At 34.9% G+C, this 25,227-nt stretch overlaps 1 protein-coding gene across 1 annotated transcript in view; it reads left to right on the top strand.

The window, feature by feature from the left end:
- Positions 1 to 2,342: 2,342 nt before the first annotated feature.
- Positions 2,343 to 25,227, top strand: part of RALYL (RALY RNA binding protein like) — a 241,752-nt gene continuing 218,867 nt past the window's right edge. Inside the window, exon 1 of the mRNA XM_037050234.1 lies at positions 2,343 to 2,451. Within this exon, the coding sequence (XP_036906129.1) occupies positions 2,415 to 2,451 (37 nt within the window). The 5' untranslated portion in view covers positions 2,343 to 2,414. The remainder of the gene's footprint in view (positions 2,452 to 25,227) is intronic.

Here is a 25,227-nt window from a genome sequence, read left to right as displayed (position 1 = left end):
AACTATGGGACGTTTACACAGTGGAATTCTATTCAGCTGAAAAAAAGAAGAAAATTTTACCTTTTATATTGGCATGAATGGATCTAGGGAACATTAGGCCACATGAAATAAGCCAGTCAGAAGAAGGCAAACATCATATTAGTTCACTCATATGTGGAATTTAATGAACAAACTAAACTAACAAGCAAAACAGAGACAGACTCATAGATGGACAGGAGATGACAGCTAGTGGGATGGGTGAGGGTGGAAGGATTGAGCAAAAAGGAAAAGGACTCATGGACATGGACAACAGTGTGGTGACTGCTAGGGGAGGGGGATATAAGAGGACTAAATAGTAATGAAAAAATAGAATAAATATTAAATTTAAAAAAAAACAAAAAATACTACTTTGCAAAAAAAGCTTGTTTGTAAAAAGTCATTTATTCAGGAAAATATTTACTGAGAGCCTACTTTGTGCCTGCAGATATCTGACCTTGGACAGACATCTCTGAGGAAAAGATAGCCCAATTTTCAGTAATTTTATCTTTTGATAGGCAGAGGCAGACAAAGAAAAGCCAACAAGTGAATACAGACTATTTCAGACGACTATAAAGCACTGTGGGAAAAAATGAAGCAGGGAGGGGCTTGTGGAATGTCAGGTATATTATGTGTTAATCATAAAAGTCCTACTTATTTGATTTACTGAAATATTTTAATCTCAATGGTAGAGAAATTACAAGGAAAATTCATGTCACGCTTTACACTGTATGTGGAAAAATACAGATACTGAGAATGGCTTACAGTAAGATACAAGCACAGTGATAAGGCCTGCTATTACTAAACAGTGTGGCTCATTCATCCCTAGTCAGTGAAATTAAATAGACATCCTGCTGAAAACTCATTGAACTACTCTTAATATCTGTGCATGAAATGTAGTGATTACTTAAATTTAAAAATATTTTTGACACTGAAAAAATTCTAGTAAGAAGGCTTGTGGAGATAATCTCTTCTGCTATCAATAAATAACATGAGTTTGTTTCAGCAGAACGCAATGTTGGCCACCAAATATGTCTTGTTTTTAGCTACAGATGAAAATTGAAGCATAATCAGGAAGACTTAGTGTAAATCCTTCTGTATTGTAACTAAGAACTGTGTTTCATACGCCATAACTGCCCATAAAGAAGATTTGAAATCATGCACTTTTTGATTATATGGGTGGTATGTGTCACTCTTCCAGTGGAAAGGACAAGACACAGAGACAGAACTACACAGTCCAATACAGGTGATACAAATACTGGGAAAATAGAGTTCTGAAGACTGCAATGAGGCAGTGGGTACAGATGAGCCTCCCCCAGGAGCAGGCAGAGTGGTCAGCACACACTAGGCACTCCCTGAGCTTGAGACGACATTATACACCCCACTCAGACAGGCTTAGGTATCATGAAAACATGTCATTCCTTCTTTGCCCGAGAAGTACTCAGTCTAGAGAAACAGATAATAATATCCAGCAGAAACAAAGAAGGAGCTTGTATCCTTTGCAATAGCATGGATGGAACTGGAAAGTATTATGCTAAGTGAAATAACCCAGGTGGTGAAAGACAAATACCGTATGATCTCACCTATAAATGGAACCTAATCAACAAAACAAACAAGTGAGCAAAGTATAACTAGAGGCATTGCAATTAAGAACAAATTGACAATAACCAGAGGGGAAGAGAAAGGGGATAATGGGGGTACAAGGGGGGAGGGTTTTCAGGAACATCCCTAAAGGACATATGGACAAAACCAATAGCAGGTAGGATCAAGGGTGGGAAATGGGGATGATTGGGGTGTGGGGAATGGTGGTGGGGAAACAAAAAAAAACTGTACTTGAACAACAATAAAAAAGTTAAAAAAAACTAAAAGTGATAATTGCTTTGATAAATTAACATGCAAAGCAGTGGGAGCTCATGGACGGAAATAATTGAGCAGATTTTCAACATAAAACACAAATTTAAATATCCTAGAGTGGCTGCAGACATAGGAACCCAAAGGATAGTTTGTAATTCTGGAAATATCAAACAAGAGCATTTAGATTTCAGATTTGGATTTTTCCAGTTTTCATGTTTTTGTTAAATATATGAATTTGGTCTCAGTTCAACATTGCTTCTAGCATAGCACTTGAATGGTGCTGATTTTATTAGAGAATTTCACTTACGTCAGTTGGGTGAAGGAAATGCCATTTTTCTCCAGCAGATTTGCATTACATATAGTGGTGACAGGCAGTGGTGTCTCCCCTGTAATTTTATGAGAATGGTATTACCCTGGCTTTCACTGTGTGATCACTGGTACCTCCTGTGAGTGAGCAATATTCGCACTGCAAAGCACAAGCCCAATCCAGCTCTTTGTCTGTGTGAACAAAGCAATTACTCCTTATAAAGTCGGATTTTTTCAGAATGACCATGTACAGAAGCAAACGCAGACATCAAAGATGTAAGTAAATTCTGACCCAACTTTTTCATGAAACAGTGGTGGGAGAAACATACTTGATTTGTTAGGAGACTAACCATGACTTCTTCAGATATATCCTAGGAGTAGAAAAAATATTGTAGTTTTTATCACACTAGCTTTTATCTTTATCTCTGTTACATGCTGGAAAGATGTTGGGCAAGAGAAGGGAGAATTCACTTGTTACTATGGAAACCCTTGGAAAGGTTTACAAAATCAACAGAGAAACTGTTCAAATTCAATTTCGATCCAGCTCTGCATCCTTCATTCAGGCATGCTCACTAAGTAGTTCTCTCTTTCTTCCTTTCTCTCTCTCTCTTTCACTCTCTCAGCTTTTATAGGAGTGATAGATTTTGTCTCCTAGAAGTCTATTGAAAGGTTTGGGAAGTAAGCCTAAAACTTCTATTTTTTCATCCAATTTTAATTATAACTCTCGGAGGAAACAAAACACTTCAGAATGGTGGGAGACTGTTCATTATGAACGATAGGCTGAATGTTTAACAGGATATTATTCATTGTCAAACTTCTTGGTCCAGGGCATATTTGTGCCAGAATTCACAATAGGCACCATTTCAAAAGGTTAAGAGTAGTCAGCTGTGATGTACCCTAAAGGAGCTGATTCTGACAGATGTATCACAGTTACTCTGGCTGAAAGTCCAGAACAAAGATGCTTATGGGACTGGCAGGCATTCAGATGTACCTGAAAATCAGAGCTTTATAATAATAGTTTTATGGTAAAGCACTGTGCCTGTTAGGAAAAGCTCTCCAACCACACCTCTCTCTAGCAAGCCTGGCTTTTTATCACTTAATCTTCTGTGGTGTCTAAAGTAGATGTTGCCTATTGAGCCCAGTGGCCCTGCACTGACTGTGTTTACTGTCTTAGGTAACTACAACTTGTCCCATTGTCAAAGTCAACATTCTTTGTATACAACCTGAAGTCTTTAGGTATTATTGAATATTTAAAACACAGAAAGACCATCAGCAGCAATTACTCTATCAAAGCCAAACAACAATAGAACCCTAGTATTTTTTTAGTGTGGTAATGTATTCTTTCATCCATCGTCACCTACAACCTGAACACTAATATTTTTCTTGTTGAAGGAAGTTTGTTGTGCCACAGAGTGCTCTGAGGGCTTAGACTGCCAGTTGAATTTCAATGCCTTATTCCTTTTCTTTCTTGTGTTTGAGAAAAAATGTATAATAACAGGTACTTTTTCTTACAAAAACAATTGGTGTAAAACCAACAAGGCTATTGCTATTTCCTTGTGATTTCCTTCTACAAGAATGAATCTAAGTGATGCCCCTTTTCTCCCATGACTTATACACCCCCTCATTTTTTTCATGTGGATAATCCACACTCTAATGCATATGGAAAATGACACATTCACAGAAAAACTGTACTGAGTCTCTCTCACTGAAGTATGCTTACTAAAATCTGAGATTAATCAGCAGGAAGAAATGATGAATTACATAGGCAAGTCAGAAGATGTATAATTATACAGCTAGAACACAGGAAGGTGTACTAAATGGTTTAGTTTTTTTAAAAAAATCCAATGTTTTTTTCTTATGTTTAACTGTATCAGTTAGCTGTATTATACTGTATTAACTGTTCTATATTCTAAGCATATAAAATATTGGATAGCAGAAATATAATAAAATGAAAGTATAAAGAATGCTTAGCAACAAAAGCAAATGGAAACCTTAAATAAATGTCTATCTTATACTAACAATATTTGCAAAAGTGGAATATAATACAACTGTTTACTATCTAATGAATATATAACATGTATGAATTATCCCTTCACTAAATCTAGAGCATTTCCATTTTAAATCATAAATTTTATGTGTGTTTGCTCATGTAAAGGCACAAACTATTCTAGAGGCAATTTTAATCCTGTTACAGCAATAATTGCACATTTAAAATCTCAATGTAATATGAGAAAGAAGAAAAGTATTCTTATGATTTCTTTATGTGCTCTTTAAAATTAAAAAGCACATAAATAAACTTTTCAATATTCTCATTTTATAAAGATTTAATATGATAACATCTAATAAAAATAATACAACTTTCTTTGAGAGAACCTGACAAGAGAATAGCAAAGGTGCCTGGAGCTCCACCAGAGGTTTAAAGAGGGGCAGAACAAATACACTTATAAAAGATATTTTAAGATATAAACTGCACTAAGCCTCTGAAAATTCATGAGGGACTTTGAGATACATTCCTCCTGTTGAGATTGGTTACTTATAATTCCCTGAGGAGGAGGAGAAGGAGAGGGGAGGTTGGAGCAATTGCTATGGAAAATGAAACAGCCTCCATGTTTATTCAGATAGCAGAACTTTCTAGTGCGTAACTGCATAATGACTGTCAATTAGATACAGAACAGGGCTGGGGGGTGGGCATTAAAAATATTTGCCCATGCCCGACATTGTTTTTACCAGAGCCAAATAGGTAGAAACCACTTTAAGAAACTTTAATATATGGAAACCTGTTTTTACAAATTAGATTGAGGTGGAGTCGTCATTTGTATAACTTTCCTTAAAAGTTTAAGTATGAAATTTTTCACATATATTACATCATTCTATTTCTTAAAATGTGGAATTTGTGTTTATACTTTTAATAACTCATGTTATATATATAAAACAAGGTATACCTGTAACTTTCCTTGCTGAAATTTCAGATGACCTTGAGAAAACATGTTTGTTTTTTTAAGAATAAACTGACATTAACCAAAGGGGAGGTGGGAGGCGATAAAGGGGTAAAAGAGGGAAAGGTTTTCAGAAACAACTACAAAGGACACATGGGCAAAACCAAAGGGGGGGTAGTATCAAGTGTAGGAAGTGGGATGTCTGGGATTGGGGGGGGGGGGAATGGAGACAACTGTACTTGAACAACAATTTTAAAAGTTAAAAAATAGAGAGAGATAAATTCTTAAAGATGAGTATGTTTTTTAAATATATACTTAGAGAAGCATTAGAGTAGGATCCATATGATATAGATTTTTGAAAATGCTGCAATCCCCATACCACAGCAAAGAAAATAGTGTACCTCTAATTCTAGATGTGTAATATTTTATCTTATTTTACTAAATAACAGCAGATATTGATTTCTGATTGCTAATGATACTTTTAGGTGACTTTATCCATCTCATTATGGGAATACTTAATGAGATCACTTCTGGAACCTGAATACCAATCATTGGTCTCTCCCTGTAATCTTGGCCAATGTCTGTTATCTCAGTTGCAATATTTTCCTCCATAACTTCAGTGGACAATATACAGATGTTTTCTAAAGTGTCTTCATCTCTAACCCTCAGCATTTCCACAACATAGTTTTCATTATATGAGTCTTTTCCTCAAGGACATTGTATGGTTCCCATTGCCTAGACTGGGGCTCTGGGCCCATGTGCTCACATGCGCATTGCCATGGGCTTACTGCAGGAAGTCCTAGAATCTATAAGAACATTAATCATTGTCCATATAATGGTGAAAATATATTTATATGTCTATATACCCATATGTATCACACACACATATATAAACATATACAAATGTTGCTTCTAAACTGATATGTTTAATTAATAAAACATGTTTAAAAGGTGGTACTAAATTTGTATAAGTATGCCATATATTTTATATTTTATTTAAAATAATATGTCACATTAGATATAATTATGTTTAAATGTTTAAAGAAATTGTTCTTGTATTCCAAAATATTGAGAGTCACTGAACTGGAAAATTAAATACAAGCATAACATTATCACACAGACATTTGCATCATCTCTCACTGCGTACTGCCTTCCTGATGTCCCCAAGTTCTAGGCTCAATCAGACTATGTGATTGTCCCTGGCTTTGCTCACACATCTCTTGTTAAAGGGCAGCCTCACTAACATCTTCATGTAGAGAAATCATTTCACTCAAAGGCCACATCCTTCTTAAAGGTCTCTCCAATTTCCAAGTCAAAATTCTCTTTCTCTTCTCTCTTTATAGATAATTATATTTTGCTTCCACTTCCCATGATTCTCTCTTGTACATCAAAATTTATGTGTTGATTCCACTCTTAGCTCTGTTTTTCTTTATGTGAGGTACATTTTATTCTTGTTTGAAGTGTCCTCAGAGCATAAGTCCAATGGTTTACCCATAAAAATCCATACTTGTTTAATGAAGTTTAGTCACTTAAAGAAATAGTTATTGATTACCTATTATATTACTTTCCAGACACTGCTCTTATGCTATGACTGTAGCAATGTATAAACCAAAGTTCTATTGGGGAAAGGAAAATGAAAAGTAAATGTATAATTTTCTATGAAATGCTAAGTACTATGGAGAAAAACAAAGCAAGCTAGAGGGAAAGGCAATTTGGGAAGGTAGAGTAGGGGGCTGCTTTTTTCTATGAGGTAAATAGGAAAAGCCTCTGTGATTAAGGTGACATTTGATCAGACACTCACAAAAAAATGAAGTGGTAAGTTTTGCTTCTCCCTAAATAGATCCAGGCACAAAGAGTGTGGGCAAAGTCCCTGGGGTCTTGGGATATTGGAGGACAACAGTGGAGTCAACAAGCAGAGTTACTGAAAAGATATGACATCATAAACCACCAGGCCACTGGATAGGGAGAGTAAGACATAGAATTAAATGGAACAATACATTTATTTGTAACCAAATTCAGATATAACATGTATCTATTAACTTTTTAAAAAATATTGTTGTTCAATTACAGTTGTCCTCATTCCCCCCTATTACTCCCCCCTGTCTTACCCACACACCCACCTTCCACTTTCCATCCTCTCCACTGTTGTCTTTGTCCATGGGTCCTTTATACAATGTTCCTTGACTTGACCCTTCCACTGCTTTCCCCCACTATCCCAGTCCCTGCTCCCCTCTGGTTACTGTCAGTTCATTCTTTATTTCCATGTCTCTGATTCTATTTTGCTTGCTCATTTGTTTTGTTGATTAGGTTCTTCTAAACGACTATGAAATAGTTTTATTATAATGAAAATTTTAAAAAATCAAATTTTAAAATAAGTATACTTTATATTAGTCAAGGCATCCAATATCAATTGAAGGATAATTGAACTATGGTCATCCAGACCCAGAAAAATATTTTCTGAACAAGAATATTTTCTGAATTATCTTCTTATCAATATTTTTATATTCTTGATATATTAACTCTTTCTCTTACTAAAAATATTGCTATGAAAAACAAGTAAGTTCATAGTTTGATGGAGTTGTATGGCTTCTTAAGGCATGGCAGGAAGAAACTCCTAATTGGTACAGAATTGATATGTTGGTGATCAAGCTGGATAATTGGTTTGATGTTCTGCAATTCTTGGAATAGGGGCTGCCTTGATTGTCACATGCATCTTTATTACTGCATTCTGCTTTATATAAATCTTAATTGAAGCATTTTGAAATTAATAAAATAGGATAGCAAATATAAAAATGGGTTATCATTTAAAACAAATATATATGTTGATCACACATGTAATTGTGCAAATGAAAGTAAGCATCATTCTTCATTTTCTAATTAGATCACATCTCAAATGTTGATATTATTTATTACAAAACCAGTTGAAGAGCCATATGATCTAGGTTAAAAATATTTTTTAAATTTATGCTAAACAAATTATTTGAGGCTTAACAGATAAGATTCTCTAGAGGACACTATTAAATTCAATCCTTGATTTTTTTTGCAAGTGTGAGAGTTTATTAATTTATGATGACAAATAACTGTGACACAAATTAGAGTAGTTGAAGTCCAAATGATCAGCACATTCTTTCCCCAGGGTCCTGCTACATGGGAAGTCAAACGTCAGATGTGTGCTTTGGTAGGTGTAAATTAAAGAAAAAAATTCTATCTATCTCAATCATCTATCTGCCATAGTTAAGAAATATTAAAATTCTTTTTCAGTATATAAATAACTTGGCCAATTGTGTGAATGTAAAAGTAGATTGACCAAGGTAAATTTTAGCCAAAATATTTGGGGAAATTTTTTTAAATTTATTTTTTTATTTAATTCTTATTCAAGTACAATTTTCTGTTTTATATTCCCTGATTTTTAAATTACTAATACTTGCTGAGAACTACAGTCTGACCTCTGAAATTTCTTCCCTCAAATTCCTTATATGAAATCTATAACTGGCATAGATTGAGAACTTATAATGTTGTACTTTCCTCCATGAACTCAAGTTTGCACAGATGGAATCAGGATGGTCTGGTTGAGTATGCTTAGTGGAACTATAGTTGCAGTTTGGGAGCAGAGATGTACAAAGGCTGGCTGATGAAACCCGTGGTACATATCAGTCTGCCTCTCTTTCTGTATCATGTGCTTTGCTTTTACAGACTCCAGCCTATGACTGGGTGCCCCGAAAGAATACTTTTATATTATCTCTCTCTCTCTCTTGCTCTCACTCTCACTCTTATTCTTCCATATATTTTTCTATTTCACAATGATCCCAATAATCAAAGTTCACTTTTATAGAAGGTGACCATTTGTATATTTTCTTAGAACTAGGCTCTCATACAACACCTGCTTGTTTAGTTTTTCTCTTCTGAGGATCTGTGATGCACATTTATCTAGACGTACAGGGTCAACCTTGGTGTTGACCCTGCCCCTTCTACCCAAGTTGTTCAGATTAGTGTTCTGTTCAGAAAAGCATTTACTTCCCAAAGAATGTTACAGTTAAAAATGTTAGGGGTTTGGATTTATTGAGAACACATGATACATATGAAGCAACTACACTCTTAGAATAAGACTGGCATTAAAGTAGATATCAATATATATTTTTAAAATCCTACCACATCTGCAGAGATTTGTATGTGGTGATAAAATAAGATGGCCATTCAAACACCCTGATAGAGAGGGGAAACATCTGAAGGAGTCTCTGTGAAGTCTAACATAACCTGCCTCGAGAAGCTTAGAAAGCAACTTTTTTAAAAGCCCTGGTCTCATGTAATTATGTTTTTGAACAGTCTATCTATTTGGTTAAGATACATTAAATTGTCATTTTTGTAAGTGAAAATTAGTAGTTTCATATCATTAAATCTAAATACCAGCTATCACAAAACTTAGCCAAAAAGGGGGGCAGGTAAATGAAAAGTCATCGCATGAACACTAGTTGGCATTAAAACTCAAGGCCTTATACAAATCTTTAATTAATTTAACTGTTTATTGAATATTATTAAGCTCCAAAGCTCTTGACAATGATACTAAAATGTGGTATTATCTATAGCATATTTTATTTTATACTTCCACTACCAATATATGTTTTCATTTCATTTCACACTAAACAAAGTCAAGGGCATTTATAGTTAAACTAAGGATAAGTACTTGGTGCACTAAAAGAACATAGGTAAGGATATGTATTTGCTACTGTTCTTTGGGTGTGTAAGGTTAAACCTACCACAAAGGAATAGAAAGTATGTATTTAGACTTGTCCACTTAGATTAATTAAATGACTTTTCTTTTGCAAGTGACCCATCTAACTAGTATTTAATACCATCAAAATGCTAGAAATTGTTTACCTTACACCAAACTTAAATGGTTATTATAAAAATTTGAATTTAAGTGCCTATCAATAATGACCTTAAATGTAAATGAATTAAATGCTTCAATCAAAAGACATGGGGTAGCTATTAATGAATAAGAAAACAGGACCTGCACATATGCTGCCTACAAGAGAACCAATTCAGAACAAAAAACTACACAGACTGAAAGTTGGAGGATTGGAAAAAATTATTCCAAGCAAATTGACAGGGGAAAAAAAACAAGATAGCAATACTTATATCAGACAAAATAAACTTCAAAACAAAAGCTATAATAAGTGATATGGAGAGATACTTCATAGTACTCAAGGGAGAATTTATCAAAAATACATATTTATTTTAACCATATATTCACCTAACAGAGGAGCACCCAAAAGCACAAAGAAAATCTTGTAGGACTTCTAAACAGCAAACAAACAAGCAAGCAAAATACAACCAAAGACACTGAAATAGAGAACAGGGGGACAGTGACCAGAGGGGAGAGGAGAGGAAATTTCAGGGGAGAAAGGGAAAGGATTTACAGGAACTAGTATAAAGGACACATGGATAACATGCTCCTTAGTAGGGGAGTGGAAATGAGGGGGAGGTGGTAAGCACTGGGGGAGGGGTGGGCTTGGATGGAAGTAAAAGACAGAAAACTGTGCTTGAACAATAATTAAATTAAAAAGACACTCAAATACGAAACAGGTTGTCAGGGTCCAGAGAGGAGAGGGGAGAGAATCATAGGGGAAAAGGGGAGGGAGTCACATGAATAAGTATAAAGGACACATGGACAATAATTAAGGTGGGGGGGACGGAAATGGGAGGGAGGTGGGGAGCACTGGGGGGGGCAGAGCAGGGAATATAAAACAGAAAACTGTACTTGAATAAGAATTAAACTTTTAAAAAAGAAAAAAAGTTATTCTGAAAAAAAATCTTGTAGGACTTCAAGAATAATATAGTGAATCATACACTTATACTAGGGGATTTTAACACCCCACTCAGCAATGATAGATCTCCCAAACAAAATATCAACAAGGGTATTATGCAAATGAACAATTCATTAGATAAAATGGACTTATCTGATATATACAGAACCTTTCATCTCAAAGATATAAAATACACATTACTTTCAAATGCACATGATAGGCCAAAAGCAAGCACCAACAAATTCAAGAAAATTGAAATCAGATCAAGTATTTTCTAGGACCACAAGGGCCTGAAACTAGAAACAAACCGCAAGAAAAAACCTCAAAAACATTCAAACTCATGGAGACTGAATAGTATGCTATTAAACTATCAAACAATGAAGGTTTAGCAATGAAGTCAAAGAAAGATTTAAAAAGTTTCTGGAAACAAATGAAAATGAACACACAATGTCCAAAACTTGTGGGACACAGCAAAGGTAGTCCTGAGAGGAAAGTTCATAGTAATACAAGCCTACTGAAAAAAAGATAGAAACATTTCAAATTAACAACCTAACCCTACATCTATGAGAACTTGAGGAACAGCAACAAAGTCCAGAGCAAGTAGAATAAAGGAAATAATAAGGATCAGAGCAGAATTAAATGGAATAGAGACTAAAAGAACATTTCAAAGGGTCAGTAAATCCAGGAGTTGGTTCTCTTAAAAGATAAACAAAATCTACAAGCTTTTATCCAGATTCATCAAGAAAAAAAAGGTGAAAATCTAAATAAATAAAATAAAAAATGAAAGAGGAAAAATTACAACTGATACCCCAGAAATACAAAGGATTGTAAGAAATTACTATGAACAACTATATGCCAAGAAATTTGAAAACCTGGGTGAAATGGACAAATTTCTAAAAAAATATAATCTTCCAAAAATGAATGAAGAAGAAGCAGAAATCCTAAACAGACCAATAACAGCTAGTGATATCAAAGAAATAATCAAAAAAAAATAGGGGATAATAGAGGGGCTATCAAGGACCTTGTATAGAGGATACATGAATAAAGCTAAAGGGGGTACATTCAAAGGTGGGAGATGTGGATGGGTATGGTGGGGTTTTCTGCTGTGGTGAAAATTGAGACAACTGTATTTGAAGAAGTATAAAAATATATAAATGTTAAAAAAAAAATCCTGGCAAATGAAAGTCCTGGACCAGGCAGTTTCACAGGAGAATCCTAAAAAACATTTAAGGAAGAGATAACTTCCATCCTTCTCAGACTATTCAAAAAAAAAAAAATTCAGGAAGAGGGAAGACTACCAAAATCTTTTTTTTTTATTTTTTTAAATTTTATTTATTTTTGTTTGTTTTTCAAGAACAGTTGTTTCCATTTTTACCCAGCCACACCACCAGCCCCACCCACCCTCACCTCCAACCCTCATATCTACCCCCTTTAGTTTTGTCCATGTCTCCTTCATACATGTATCTTGATGTCCCCTGTTATCTTATCCCCTATTATCCCTGTCTTCCTTCCTCTCTGATTACTGTCAGTTTGTTCTTTATCTCAATATCTGGTTGTATTTCGCTTTCTTGTCTATTTTGTTGATTGGTTCCACTAATAAGTGAGATTATATGATATTTGTCCCTTACCACCTGGCTTGTTTCACTTAGCACAATACTTTCCAATTTCATCCACGCTGTTGCAAAGGGTAGGAGATCCTTCTATCTCTTTGCTGTGTAGTGTTCCATAAACTTTTTTAAGAAGCAAAGATTAACCTAATCGTAAAACCAGATAAAAACACAACAAAGAAAGAAAACTACAGGCCAATATTGCTGATGAACACAGACACTGAAATCCTCAATGAAATATTGACAAACCACATGCATCAGTACATTTAAAAGATTGTATACCATGAGCAAGTGGGATTCATCCCAGGGATGAAAACATGGTATAATATTTGTAATCAATAAATGTAATATATCACATAAACAAAAGGAAAGACAAAAATCACATGAACATATAAATAGATGCAGAGAAGGCATTTGATAAGGTATCCATTTATTTTTTAAATATTTTCTTTATTTATTTTTTAGAGAGAGGGGAAGGGAAGGAGAAAGAGTGGGGAAGAAACATCAATGTGTGGTTGCCTCTCTAGTGTCCCCTACTGGGGACCTGGCCTGCAACCCAGGCATGTGCCCTGACTGGGAATCGAACCAGCAACCCTTTGCTTCACAGGCCCATGCTCAATCCACTGAGCTACACCATCCAGGGCTGTAAGGTACCCATTTATGATAAAAACATTTAGCAAAGTGGGAATAGAGGGAGCATTCCTCAACATGATAAAGGCCACATAGGAAAAACCTACCCCCATTATCATACTCAGTGGACAAAAACTAAAAGTTTCCCCACAGATCAGGAAAAAGGCAAGGATATCCTCTTTCACCACTTCTATTCAATATTGCATTGGAAGTTCTACCCACAGCAACCTACACAAGAAAAAAAAAGTATCTAAATCAGAAAGGAGGAAATAATTTTTCATTGTTTGCAGATGACATAATAGTGTACATAGAAAACCCTATTGACTCCACCAAAAAGTTCTCTACCTAATAAATGGATCTGACAAAACAGTAGGATACAAAGTCAATATTCAGAAATCAAATGCATTTTGTACACCAACAATGAAATATCAGAAAGAGAAATCAGGAAAAAAAATCCCATTTGCTATAGTCACAAGAAAAATAAAGTACCTAGGAATAAACATTACCAAGGAGGTAAAAGACCTATACTCAGAAAACTATACAATGCTGAAGAAAGAAATTAATGAAGACACAAATAAATTAAAGCATATACCATGTTCATGGATTGGAAAAATTAACATCATCAAAATGCCCATACTACCCAAACCAGTTGGCATCTCCAAACCAATCTATAGATTCAAATCAATCCCTATTATAATACCACTGACATATTTCACAGATATAGAACAAGCATTTCAGAAATTTATATGAAAACATAAATAACCCCAAATACCTGAAGCAGTTTTGAGAAAGAAGATCAAAGTAGGAAGGATCACAATACCTGGCATCAAACTATATTACAAGGACACTGTAATCAAAACAGTTAGGTACTGGCATAAAAACAGATACATAGATCCATGGAACAGAATAGAGAGCCCAGAAATAAACACATGTCTCTATAGTCAATTAATATTTGACAAAGGGGCAGAAGCATAAATTGGAGTAAAAATAACCTCTTCAACAAATGTTGTTGGGATGTCTGGGCAGCAACATGCAAAAAAAAAAAAAAAAAAGAAACTCAATCACCAGCTTACACTATAAGCCTCAACACTATAAAAGTCATAGAGAAGAACATAGGCAGGAAATCTAAGATACTCCACACAGTAATATTTTCACATATATGTCCCCTAGAATAAGGGACATAAAGAAAGGAATAAACAAATGGGATTTCTCAAATTAGAAAGCTTCTGTATGGCTAAAGAAAACAGCAAAATGAAAAGGGAACCAACTGTATGGGAAAACATATTTGCCTGAAACCTCAGACAAGGATTTGCTCTCCAAAATATACAAACTCACACAACTCCACTCCAGGAAGACAAAAAATCCGGTTTAAAAAAAGCATAAGACCTAAGCAAATACTTCTTCAAGGAGGACATACAGGAGACCTACACACATATGAAAGAATGCTCAGCATCACTAGCCATGAAAGAGATGTCAATTAAAACCACAATGAGATATCATTTCACACCAGTCAGAATGGCCATCACAAACAAATCAACAAACAAATACTTCTAGGGTTGTGGGGAAAAGAGACCCCCAGTACACTGTTGGTGGGAACGCAAACTGGTGCAGCCACTGTGAAAAATAGTATGGAATATTCTCAGAAAACTAAAAGTGGAACTGCCTTTTGAATGAACAATTCCACTGCTGGTATACCCTAAGAATGTTGAAACACCAATTCAAAGGAACCCATGCACCCCAATGTTCATAGCAGCATGATTTATAATAGCCAAGTGTTGGAAGCAACCTAAGTACCCATCAGTAAATTAGTTGATAAAAAGACTATGGTAATGAACTATAGAAATGATCCCTGAAAGTATAGTCTTTAAAGACTAAGAGAATTTTAAAAACAACAAGAAAAAAGCAGGTAGTTACCTACAAGGGAGTTCCCATAAGATTTTCAGCTGATTTATCAAAAGAAACTGCAGGCTAGAAGGGATTGGCAAGAAATATTCAGAGTGATGAAAAACAAGAACCTACAACCAGGATTATTTTACCCAGCAAAGCTATCATTTAGAATCAAAGGACAGATAAGGAGCTTCCCAGACAAGAAAAAGCTAAAAGTATTCATCATCATCAAATCAGTATTATATTAAATATTAAAGGATCTGCTTTAAGAAGATAAAAATATGAACGATAAAATGGCAATAAATACATATCTATGAACAATTGAATCTAAGAAACAAAATAAATAAGCAGAACAGAAAAAATAATAGATACAGAGATGTTTTGACGGTTGCCAGATGGAAAGAGAGGTCAAGGGGTTGGGCAAAAAGGGTGAAGGGATCAAGTACAAATTGGTAGTTACAGAATAACCATGGGGTTGCAAAGTACAGCATAGGGAATAGAGTAGACAAAGAACATATATGCTTGACCCATGGACATGGATAAGAGTGTGGGGATCATCTGAGGGAGGGGAGACTAGGTGGAGAGATACAAAGGGGGAAAACTGGGATAACTGTAACAGCGTCGATAATAAAATATAATTTTATTGTTAAAAAAAGACTATGGTACATTTACACAATGGAATATAACATAGCGGAAAGAAAGAAGGAGCTGCTACCCTTTGCAACAGCATGGATGGATTTCAAGAGCATTATGTTAAGTGAAACAAATCAGGTAGTGAAAGACAAATATCATATGATCTTACCAACAAGTGCAACCTAATCAACAAAACAAACAAGCAATCAAAACATAACCAAAGACACTGAAATAAAGAACAAAACTGACAGTAACCAGAGGTGGGGGCAGGAGGAAGATAATAGGGAAAAAAGGGGAAAAGTCATCAAAGAACATGTATAAAGTACCCATGGACAAAACCAAACACAGGTAGGATTGAGGTGGGAGATGGTGATGGATAGGATGAGGGGGAGTGATGAGGGGAAAATTGAGGCAACTGTACTTAAAAAACAATATAAAAAATAAACATAAATATGAGTAGAAGAAAAAAGAAATTGTGTCATGCAGATTATAGATGTTTGTTTCTAAGACTTTCTTTTGGGTCTATGGAAATAGGCCTATAAAAACTGAAATCTTTACTTGAACAATAATTAAATTTTTAAAAAGTGAAAAAAAACTGAAACCATGTGAAGTTAAACAATTCTCTTATACCAAAAAACATTTGTCCATCAGATTAATGGAACCCCAAAACCCTAAGTTGGTTTTGTCTTATGGAAACAATCATCTCAAATTTTAGTTTTTTGGGGAGGCTACTAATCATTAGCAATATTATTTCTCTTCAATAACTACTCACAGGAATTAAATCAACAGTTGTAGTAATTTACCATATACTTTAAGCACAGGGAAGTAAGTCTTGCCTTGTTTACTGGGGGTTAAAGGAGCAAGTGGCTTGGGGATTGAAATTCTCAGTAAGTTGGTTGCATTAATAATTTTACTCATGTTAACTTAAAGTATTTGTTGTAGTACTGTTTCTAAGAATATATTCTAAATATTGTCATTCGGTGTAATCACAACAGGTCAATGTAATTTCATCTGGGACCAGGATCATTCCATCTGGAAATGCATAAGTCATGAGGCAACAATGACTATCTCATTCATCTCTGAGACTAACAAACCAATCAATGGCATAGACTGAACTGCAAATACGACTTTCAGCAGTTCTTAACTTTGGAGACTGTTGAGTGAAGATTTTTTAAATATATTGTTGTAGCTTTTTAGGTGCATAATAACAGTATACTTTTATCAAAATGCCTACCACTGATATATTTCTGTGGCAGTAAGTTAGTTTGGCATACTCTTTATGAAGTCACATATGCCTTTCACTCAGTAGGGAGTGTTTATGACTATTACACAAAATGGCATGACTTAAAGAAAATTATAAACTTCTCCCCTATCTTTATTTGTCATGACTAACATTCATAGAACTCTTTTGGTTGTTATGTCTTGGGAATTTTATTATCTTCCATCTAAATATGTAAAATAGTAGGACCCTTCAGTCAGGTTAATATCTATTGTTAATATCTATTGTTAATATTTTGTTGTATTTATTGGATGGCAGTATACTATATCTCCATTACCTATCCTAATTTGAACAAAATTTAACTGCCAAATATCCTGATAAACTAATAAGTTTAGAGGTAATCTTAGTTAATAAGTAAGCATCATCTTTTTGTGTTATCAAGTAACAGTTTTATTAGTTATTCCTTTGAGTTATTCTGGGTCAATTCCTACATTGGTATTAACGGAAAGCCTTAACATTATTTACTGATCTAATTAGTTGTCATAGCGAACAAATTTTTCATCATTGCACAAAAACATATTATTAAACACTGAGTAATTTTAGGACTTTAAAAAATTTAGAAGAAATTTCTTGGTTGGGTATTATCTTACTTTGCAAATTCATTTTCTGCCATTCCACTTTCTCTATTCCAGTTTAGTGTATGATGTTGAATTTTCTTTCTGTTCTCCATCATTATCCTGTAGTTTGCTTTTGGGGGTTTCCAACCTTTTAGGGTCTCTGCACCACACTGGAAAAAGAAGAGTTGTCTTAGGCCACACATTAACTATATTGTATCACGTAATCACACAAAAAAAAATATCATGATTTCTTAAGTAAATTTATGGTTTTATGTTGGGCCACATTCACAGCCATCCCAGGCTACATAGGGCCCATGGGCCACAGGCTGGGCACCCCTGTTTCTCATCCCACAGGTGCCAGCTAGGATAATCACCTCTTACAAGTTGATTTCTCTAAGCTCCTAGTGGCTAGTAGAGTTTATCTTTCTATGTATTCCTTTGTACGCTATGAGTGTCTTGTATGTGAATTATAATGCATTAAGTAATCTGGCTATATCCCCAGAAGACAGATCCCTGTGTTTCCCTAGTGTGGTCTGGCACTAGGATGTCCTTGATCTGCAGTTGCTGAGGGTTGAAAGGAATAATCATTACTTATGAACATTTCTCAGCAACTATAAATGCAGCCACATGCCCCAAATAAACATTATGGTGTAGTCTATTGATAAAATATCTTTTGCCTTTTTATATTAATAAATCTCCATAGGTGATGTTCATCTACTAAGGTCTTCTTGTTCTCAGCTTTTGGGATTGATTATAGTGTCTACTAATATCTCTATTTTCCTTATTTCATAAGAAGTATTAAAAATAATTTTAAAATACTTATACTGTGTGCTGAGTAATTGAATAGTCCTTAGCAAAAATTTAAGGTACACTTAGAAAGTAACATGAAATTCATAGTATGGCTTCCTCCCAAAGACTCCTGTTGCAATAATCATTGAGCAACCAGGCTGCTTTCTAGTTATTTTAAAGCTTCCAGATGCTGTGTCATTATGTTTTAAGAACTGAAAACTTGTGGCTGATAACACATTCAGAATTAAAGCTTACCTCTCTACATGATTAGTGTCTCCCCCATCCAGGATTGGCTTTGTTGCTAGGTTTCATTATTCCTTAAATAAATTTTGTGTCAGAGGAATAAATTCTTTCTCTGCAGATTTGTAGCTATTATTCTCAGTGGGAACTCAGTGATTAATTTTTTCAGACCTCAACATCACAAAGACATAGACTAGAAGGAGTAACTTGAACCAAGCACAGGACATACTGGTTGAATTTATGAAAAATTAAGACTTCATGACATATGCAATAAATCTGTGTCATGAATTTGTAATGCCACTTTTAATTTTGGGGATATAATTAGAATGGTCATATAAAGTACATTCACTGCCTAACTTCTATTCTCTTCTTTCATTCTTCTTTCCTTTATTCTTTCTACCTAGTAATGATATCAATGGGAAATTCTTATATGGTAGCTAGAAGTGACCTAATTTCCAAAGCATTTAGAGTCATTGCAGGTGACAGCTGTCTTATGAACTTTCAGTGTTCCTAAAATGTATGTACAATCTGTGCCAATAAAGAATACCATAAATTAAATTGACCCAAATGGATACAGTACAAACTTTTTTTCATATTGGCAAGTTTCTGCCATAAAATCTTAGAATAAAATGAAAGCTGTTAGAATAATGCAGAGAAATGGGAGGGATCCCTATGCAACACTTTTCTTTTATTAGTATAATGAAGCTTTTCAAAATTTTTGTGAGTCATTTTACCTCCTAGACTTGGTAATTGAAAAAAACTTAGAAAACTTGGTAACTGAAAAGCTCTTAGAGGAGCAAGAAAGAACTTAATAAAGAATTAAAAATAAAATATTATGCACTTGGTAAGTTTATTTCAGACTTCTTTTGTGAGTTGTTTGGAGCACCAAGCTAATGCATCCAAGGTCATAGGTGTGAGCTCTATGGGGCACCAGTGGTTTACTCTCATTCTGGATCAGAGATCACTGTGGTCACGCTGACCAGCCATCCTTCAGTGAATGATCTGGTTCTTAGATAACAGCGAATGAAAGAGGGAAGACAGACCAGACTAGGGCCAGTATTCAGTCACCATTGCTACACTGTCTCAATGTGAATATATTGCTGTTCTAAGTAAATATATGTATTATATGTTACATATAATTTATGCCATATTGTATGTGTCACCTTGAGATACAAAAAAGAACATACCTATGTTTGAATAAACTACTATTTGTTTTCATTTTAATTTGTGAGAGTGGTAAAGTTCAGCCAGCTTAGCTTTCTTTTTGATCAAGTGTCTAGCTTGCACACTTGGAATTTCATAGAACACAAAATATCTCCAGTTTCAAAATATCTTGCTTCAGAGAGGGATGCAAAGTTAGTTTCAATTTTCCTTTTTCATCTTTTTATTTTAGCAGGCATACATTAAATTTTAGAAACTTTAAAGGACACTGAACTAGTAAAGTATGTTGCCCTTCCTAGAGGCAGTTGAACATGATTAAATTTCTGTGAGATGTGTTACTTTTGAGCGGATTTCTACAGCACAGATACTAAGAAATATTACTTTCTTAACCAGGAGAGAATCTAAGGTTTGTTTCATTCACATGGGTTCAGGAACTGATTTCAGTAGAACTCACAGGAAATTTTTTATTTTATCTAGCTGGGATAACAATGTACCATGGCATATTTTTTTTTATTAAGCATGTGTCTTACACTCCTACTAACAGTGTAAACCTCAAACTGTGGATTTATTTTGAGTTTGGGCATAAAGTTTTCATGTGCATCACACTTAATTGCAGTGTCTAATAAACTTAAATTCAGTTGAACAAAATGGTTAGGACTTCTGTTTGATTCTATGCTCCATTTTTTAATAAATGTAACCTATAATGATGCGGAATCAAGTGAAAAGACTACAGAACTATGTAGGTTAACTCCCACATTTGGTAGAGAAGGGCAGGGCTTGTTTCATGCCCACCAGAAGTAGATACTTATCAATGTGCCTGCCCACCCTCCTTCTTTGGGGAATGGAGAATTTATTCTGCACTGTTAATTTTTAAAATAATAATGATAATGTTGTTATGAAAAAGCTAATGTTTAAAAGAAATCCACATGACAATATCCTTATATTTTAATAATTATTATCAAATTAAAGAATATTATAATAATCTATGGGTTACAATTTTATAAATTTCTTTTATGTAATTCTATATATTTATATAGTTCTATAAATTACAATATTCTTATATATTCTTATACATATAATTATATACTATAACATATATAATTTTAATAGTCTATGATTTTCCCACTGCCTCAGATCTGCTAAAACCATTACCATTCTTTAATCATCTGAGTACCAATGTTATTAAACTATGTTTTGTCAAAAAATGTAATTTTCATCTTTCAGGAAGTGGCTTAAGCACAGTTTTTCCCTTCTATATATATAAAATAATGTCAAGGTCATTAATTAATATATAAAGACATATTGTCATTACAGAGACCAGCCAAGAATGGACCTAGGCCACACTTGTTTCTCTTCCCATTACTGTAGAAATGTGATTAGTGACAATGGTAGTTAATTATTTTGAACTATAAATCCAATCAATCTAGTCAATTGACCAAGGAGAAAGGATAATATTAAACAAGACTTTTGACAAGATTGAAATGAGCTACTAAAATACATTAATTAGTCTTATGCACGCGTTAAGCAAAGCCATGTTTGTCGTATCCTTTAGTAGATAATATATCTGTTCACACATGAAAGAATGTTCCTTTGAAAATAATAATTTTCCATTCCTTTAATAACAATTTTTGTATTCCCCATGTCCTATTTGGTTGTTAATATTATGTAAAATATATCTATGAGTCTTTAATTTAGAAATATGCATTACTCTGAGAGATAATAAAGTTGCCAAACCCTGTGTGAAACTCATAATGAATATTACAAATATTCATTAGAATATGCATTACTCTGAGAGATAATAAAGTTGCCAAACCCTGTGTGAAACTCATAATGAATATTACAAATTTCTATGTACTCTGCTCATAAACATTGGAAATGATGAAAAGTTTAATCTAGTTGTAAACAACCTGAATGCCTATATTTTATGTTTTTATTCTGGATGCATATAAATGATATTGAGCAATCAAAGCTTGAAGTCTTCAGTCTCCTTCAAATTTAAAATGAGAATTATGAAAATAATTATGTTTCACAAGCACATAGGTTTATATTTTCATTGGATATAGAACAATAAAATATTAACAGCTCACAAAAACTTTAAGACAACTAAAATATTTACTACGAAAGTAAACCCAAATATGTAAAATGGTCTTAGAACAACTTAAATATATAAAATCAAGAAATCCTTAAGCAACCATCATTTTCAATAACTATATTGATAGATAAACTTCTCAGTGGTAACATAATTGATTGAGATTACACTTATGTAACTATATGTCAGGAATTTCAGTTCTTTGTAATGTCTTTCCTACAGATAATGGTTGAAAAAATAGGGAAAGTTCAAAAGAGGTGTTTTACTTACTGCTTAGCAGTTTATGTGATTTTGTGGACTATAACTAATGGATAATTGTGGGGGAAACTTTGTGTACAAGTCCCCCTGTCCACCATGGATGAAAATAAAACTGCCCAGATATGATCTGCTTGGGGAGGAGAGGTGGTCAATCTCTCAAAGGAAAAGGACCAAGAGCCCCTTCTTCAACAGCTTTTAATAGGTTCATAACACACAGGAATACAGGTAAAGCTCATCAATCATTGTCAGGTGGCAAGGATCAAACAATAGATAACATTTCAAAGAAATCTGAGGGCTTAATCTGAGTCAGTGTCTGTCAGGTAAGGGGATTGCAAAGACTTTGGGAGACACTCATTTCCTACTCAGATCCTTATCATATGAATGAAAGCACTCTTAGCAAAGCAGGCTTCACAGGACTTAACAAATTCTTTCTTATGCCCGATCACCCCAGAACCCACTCTAGCCAGCAGAGAACTGCACCGCCCTCCCTGTCATAGGTTTTTAGGCTTAAATGGATTCGAGCCAGAAAGTACTTCTCCCAGATGGAAATGGGGACTCAGGCTATGTCAGAATAGCTGAGGGCTGAGGGTCCATCACCTTCTCTTTGCTGCAGTGCCCTGAGTCCTTCCTGGAGGGCCTCCCCAATGATCATGTCTGGCTTAGGTTGCTCCCCTTCTGAGAGGTCGTACCCATCATTGACTAACTGACCATGCACTGGGGGCCAGAGATGGATGAAGCAGAAGCAGCACTCCTGCCAGGGAGATAAGCTTTGTCTCCTTAGTAGCTCACAGTTCAAAGGTTGCTCACTCAGCCTTATCCATGGAGGGCAATTAGAACTCCTGAAATCAGGTAGAGTGGTTCCCAACAGATAATCACTAATCTAAAATCATTAGAGGTTTATTTAGGCTTTTGAAAGAAAAAATGTATAAAGAATCTATTTTTCACCCTGGCTAGTGTATTGAACACCAGCCTGCAAAACAAAAGGTTGCCAGTTTGATTCCCTTTCAGGATATGTTCCTGGGTTTCAGGCCAGGTCCCCAGTTGGAAACAAGCAAAATGCAGTCAATTGATGTTTCTCTCCCACATTGAGGTTTCTCTCTCTCCTTTTCTTCCTCCCTCTCCTCTCTCTGTAAAAAATAAGTAAAATATTTAAAAAATAATCTACTTTCTTATTTATGATATAAGATAGCCAATTTCAAAAGTGTTCTGTTTTTCTCCTCTTACCAGATTTTTCCCAAGTACTTTTTATATCTCCAATCCAAAATCCTCTTAGCTTTTACATGATAAAACCATTAAATTTATTCATCTGTTTAGCAAACATGTATTCAATGAGAAATGCATTTTGCTGGGCCTTATAGGGGCTCTAAATACATAAGATAGTATTCATTCTCAAAAGTTTACACAAACACAATATAAACTGGTGCAGGAAATTCCATCACAGTCCTGAGAAAATAAGATTATTTTGCTTCAGTATTAGAGCTTGAAGTACAGGAAGACTGTGGTCATTGGATGTAGGAAGGAGGGTATAGAATAAAACAGAAAAGCAGATTTGTGATGGAAGTGCAGCTAAACATGGCTTGCCTCCTTGCACAACCACAGCAAAAGTTATCACTAAACTACAAAAAAATTGTCACCAAGAATCATCAGAAAATTTATCTGTGTAGATGTCTGATGACCAAAAAATTTAAAAAGATACATTTATTTATACAGGTAGGAGGGGAAGGAATGTGGAGATGTAGAGACATGGAGACACAGAATGAATGATCCCACACCCACATGTGGTGGGTAAAATTCAGGAGGGATACCTCAGGAGTGAGGGATATCGGCCCCACCCCAGAACACCCAACCCAGGGCTCTGGTGTCAGGAAGGTAAGTCTGCATAACTTCTGGCTATAAAAACCAGTGGAGATTGGGGCAGCAGAAGAAACAGGGATTCTCAATCATCTCCTTTTAAAGGGCCCATGATGGACTTAGGATTTATGCAGAGTCACTCCCTCTGGTCTCCACCACCAGAGCTGTAGCTGGAAGGACACCAGTGGCATACAGGAAGAAACTGAGATGTCTGGCATCAGGGCAAGTGCCAAAGGACAGTTTCCTCCTGGAAAAAGGAAAAAAAAAAAAACACCAGAGGCCAGGAACCAGCCACTGTCCTCTTTCTGAGCCCTCCCCTACACAGAGCCACAGAGCAGTGACAACATGTCTGAAACTCCATCAACCTGGTTGACATGGGTTGCCCTTCTCCAAGATTACCTAAGAATCCACTGCATCCAATTTATCTGTATGCTTTTCTACAATAGGCCACACACTATTAAGACATGGAGTCAAAGCAGCTATACCTAATACATACAAGCAAACACAGAGAGGTTGCCAAAATGAGAAGACAAAGAAATATGGCCCATATGAAAGAATGAAACAAAACTCCATAAAAAGAACAAAACAAAAATGGAAATAAGCAATCTATTACATGCAGAGTTCAAAACACTGGTTATTAAGATGCTCCAGGAATCACTTGGGTACTTCAACAGCATAAAAAAGACCTGGCAGAAATGAAGGTTTTACTAAGTGAAATGAAGAAAAATTTACAGGAAACAACAATGATGTGAATGAAACTCAGAATCAGTTCAATGATTTGGAACATTAGAATGAAAAAAACCACTCAATCAGAATAGCAAAAATAAAAAAGAAACCCCCAAAATGAAGATAGGCTAAAGAGCCTCTGGGACAACTTCAAATATATCAACATTCAAATAATACAGGTTTGAGAAGGAGAAGATAAAGAGCAAGAAATTGAAAACTTATTTGAAAAAATAATGAAAGAAAACTTCCCTAACTTGATGAAGGAAATGGAGGTACAATTCCAGGAAGTACAGAGTCCCAAACAGGATGGATTCAACAAGGACCATACCAAGACACATCATAATTAAAATGCCAAAAGTTAAAGCTAAAGAGAGAATCTTAAAAGTATCAAGAGAAAAGCCAAGAGTTACCTACAAAGTTCTCATAAGACTCCTTTGATTTTTCCTCCTAATTTCTCAAAAGAAGCTGCTTGCAGGCTAGAAGGGACTGGCAAGTATTCAAAGATATGAAAAGCAAGAACCTACAGCCTAGATTATGCTATCCAGCAAAGCTATCATTTAGAATGGAAAGGCAGATAAAGTGCTTCCCAGACAAAGTGAAAGAGT

The sequence above is a fragment of the Sturnira hondurensis genome, unplaced genomic scaffold, assembly GCF_014824575.4.
Source record: "Sturnira hondurensis isolate 20B ecotype Veracruz unplaced genomic scaffold, ASM1482457v3 Scaffold0006571, whole genome shotgun sequence".
NCBI lineage: Eukaryota > Metazoa > Chordata > Mammalia > Chiroptera > Phyllostomidae > Sturnira > Sturnira hondurensis.
Note: the sequence above shows the minus strand (reverse complement) of the source record. Positions and strands in the feature narration are given on the sequence as shown.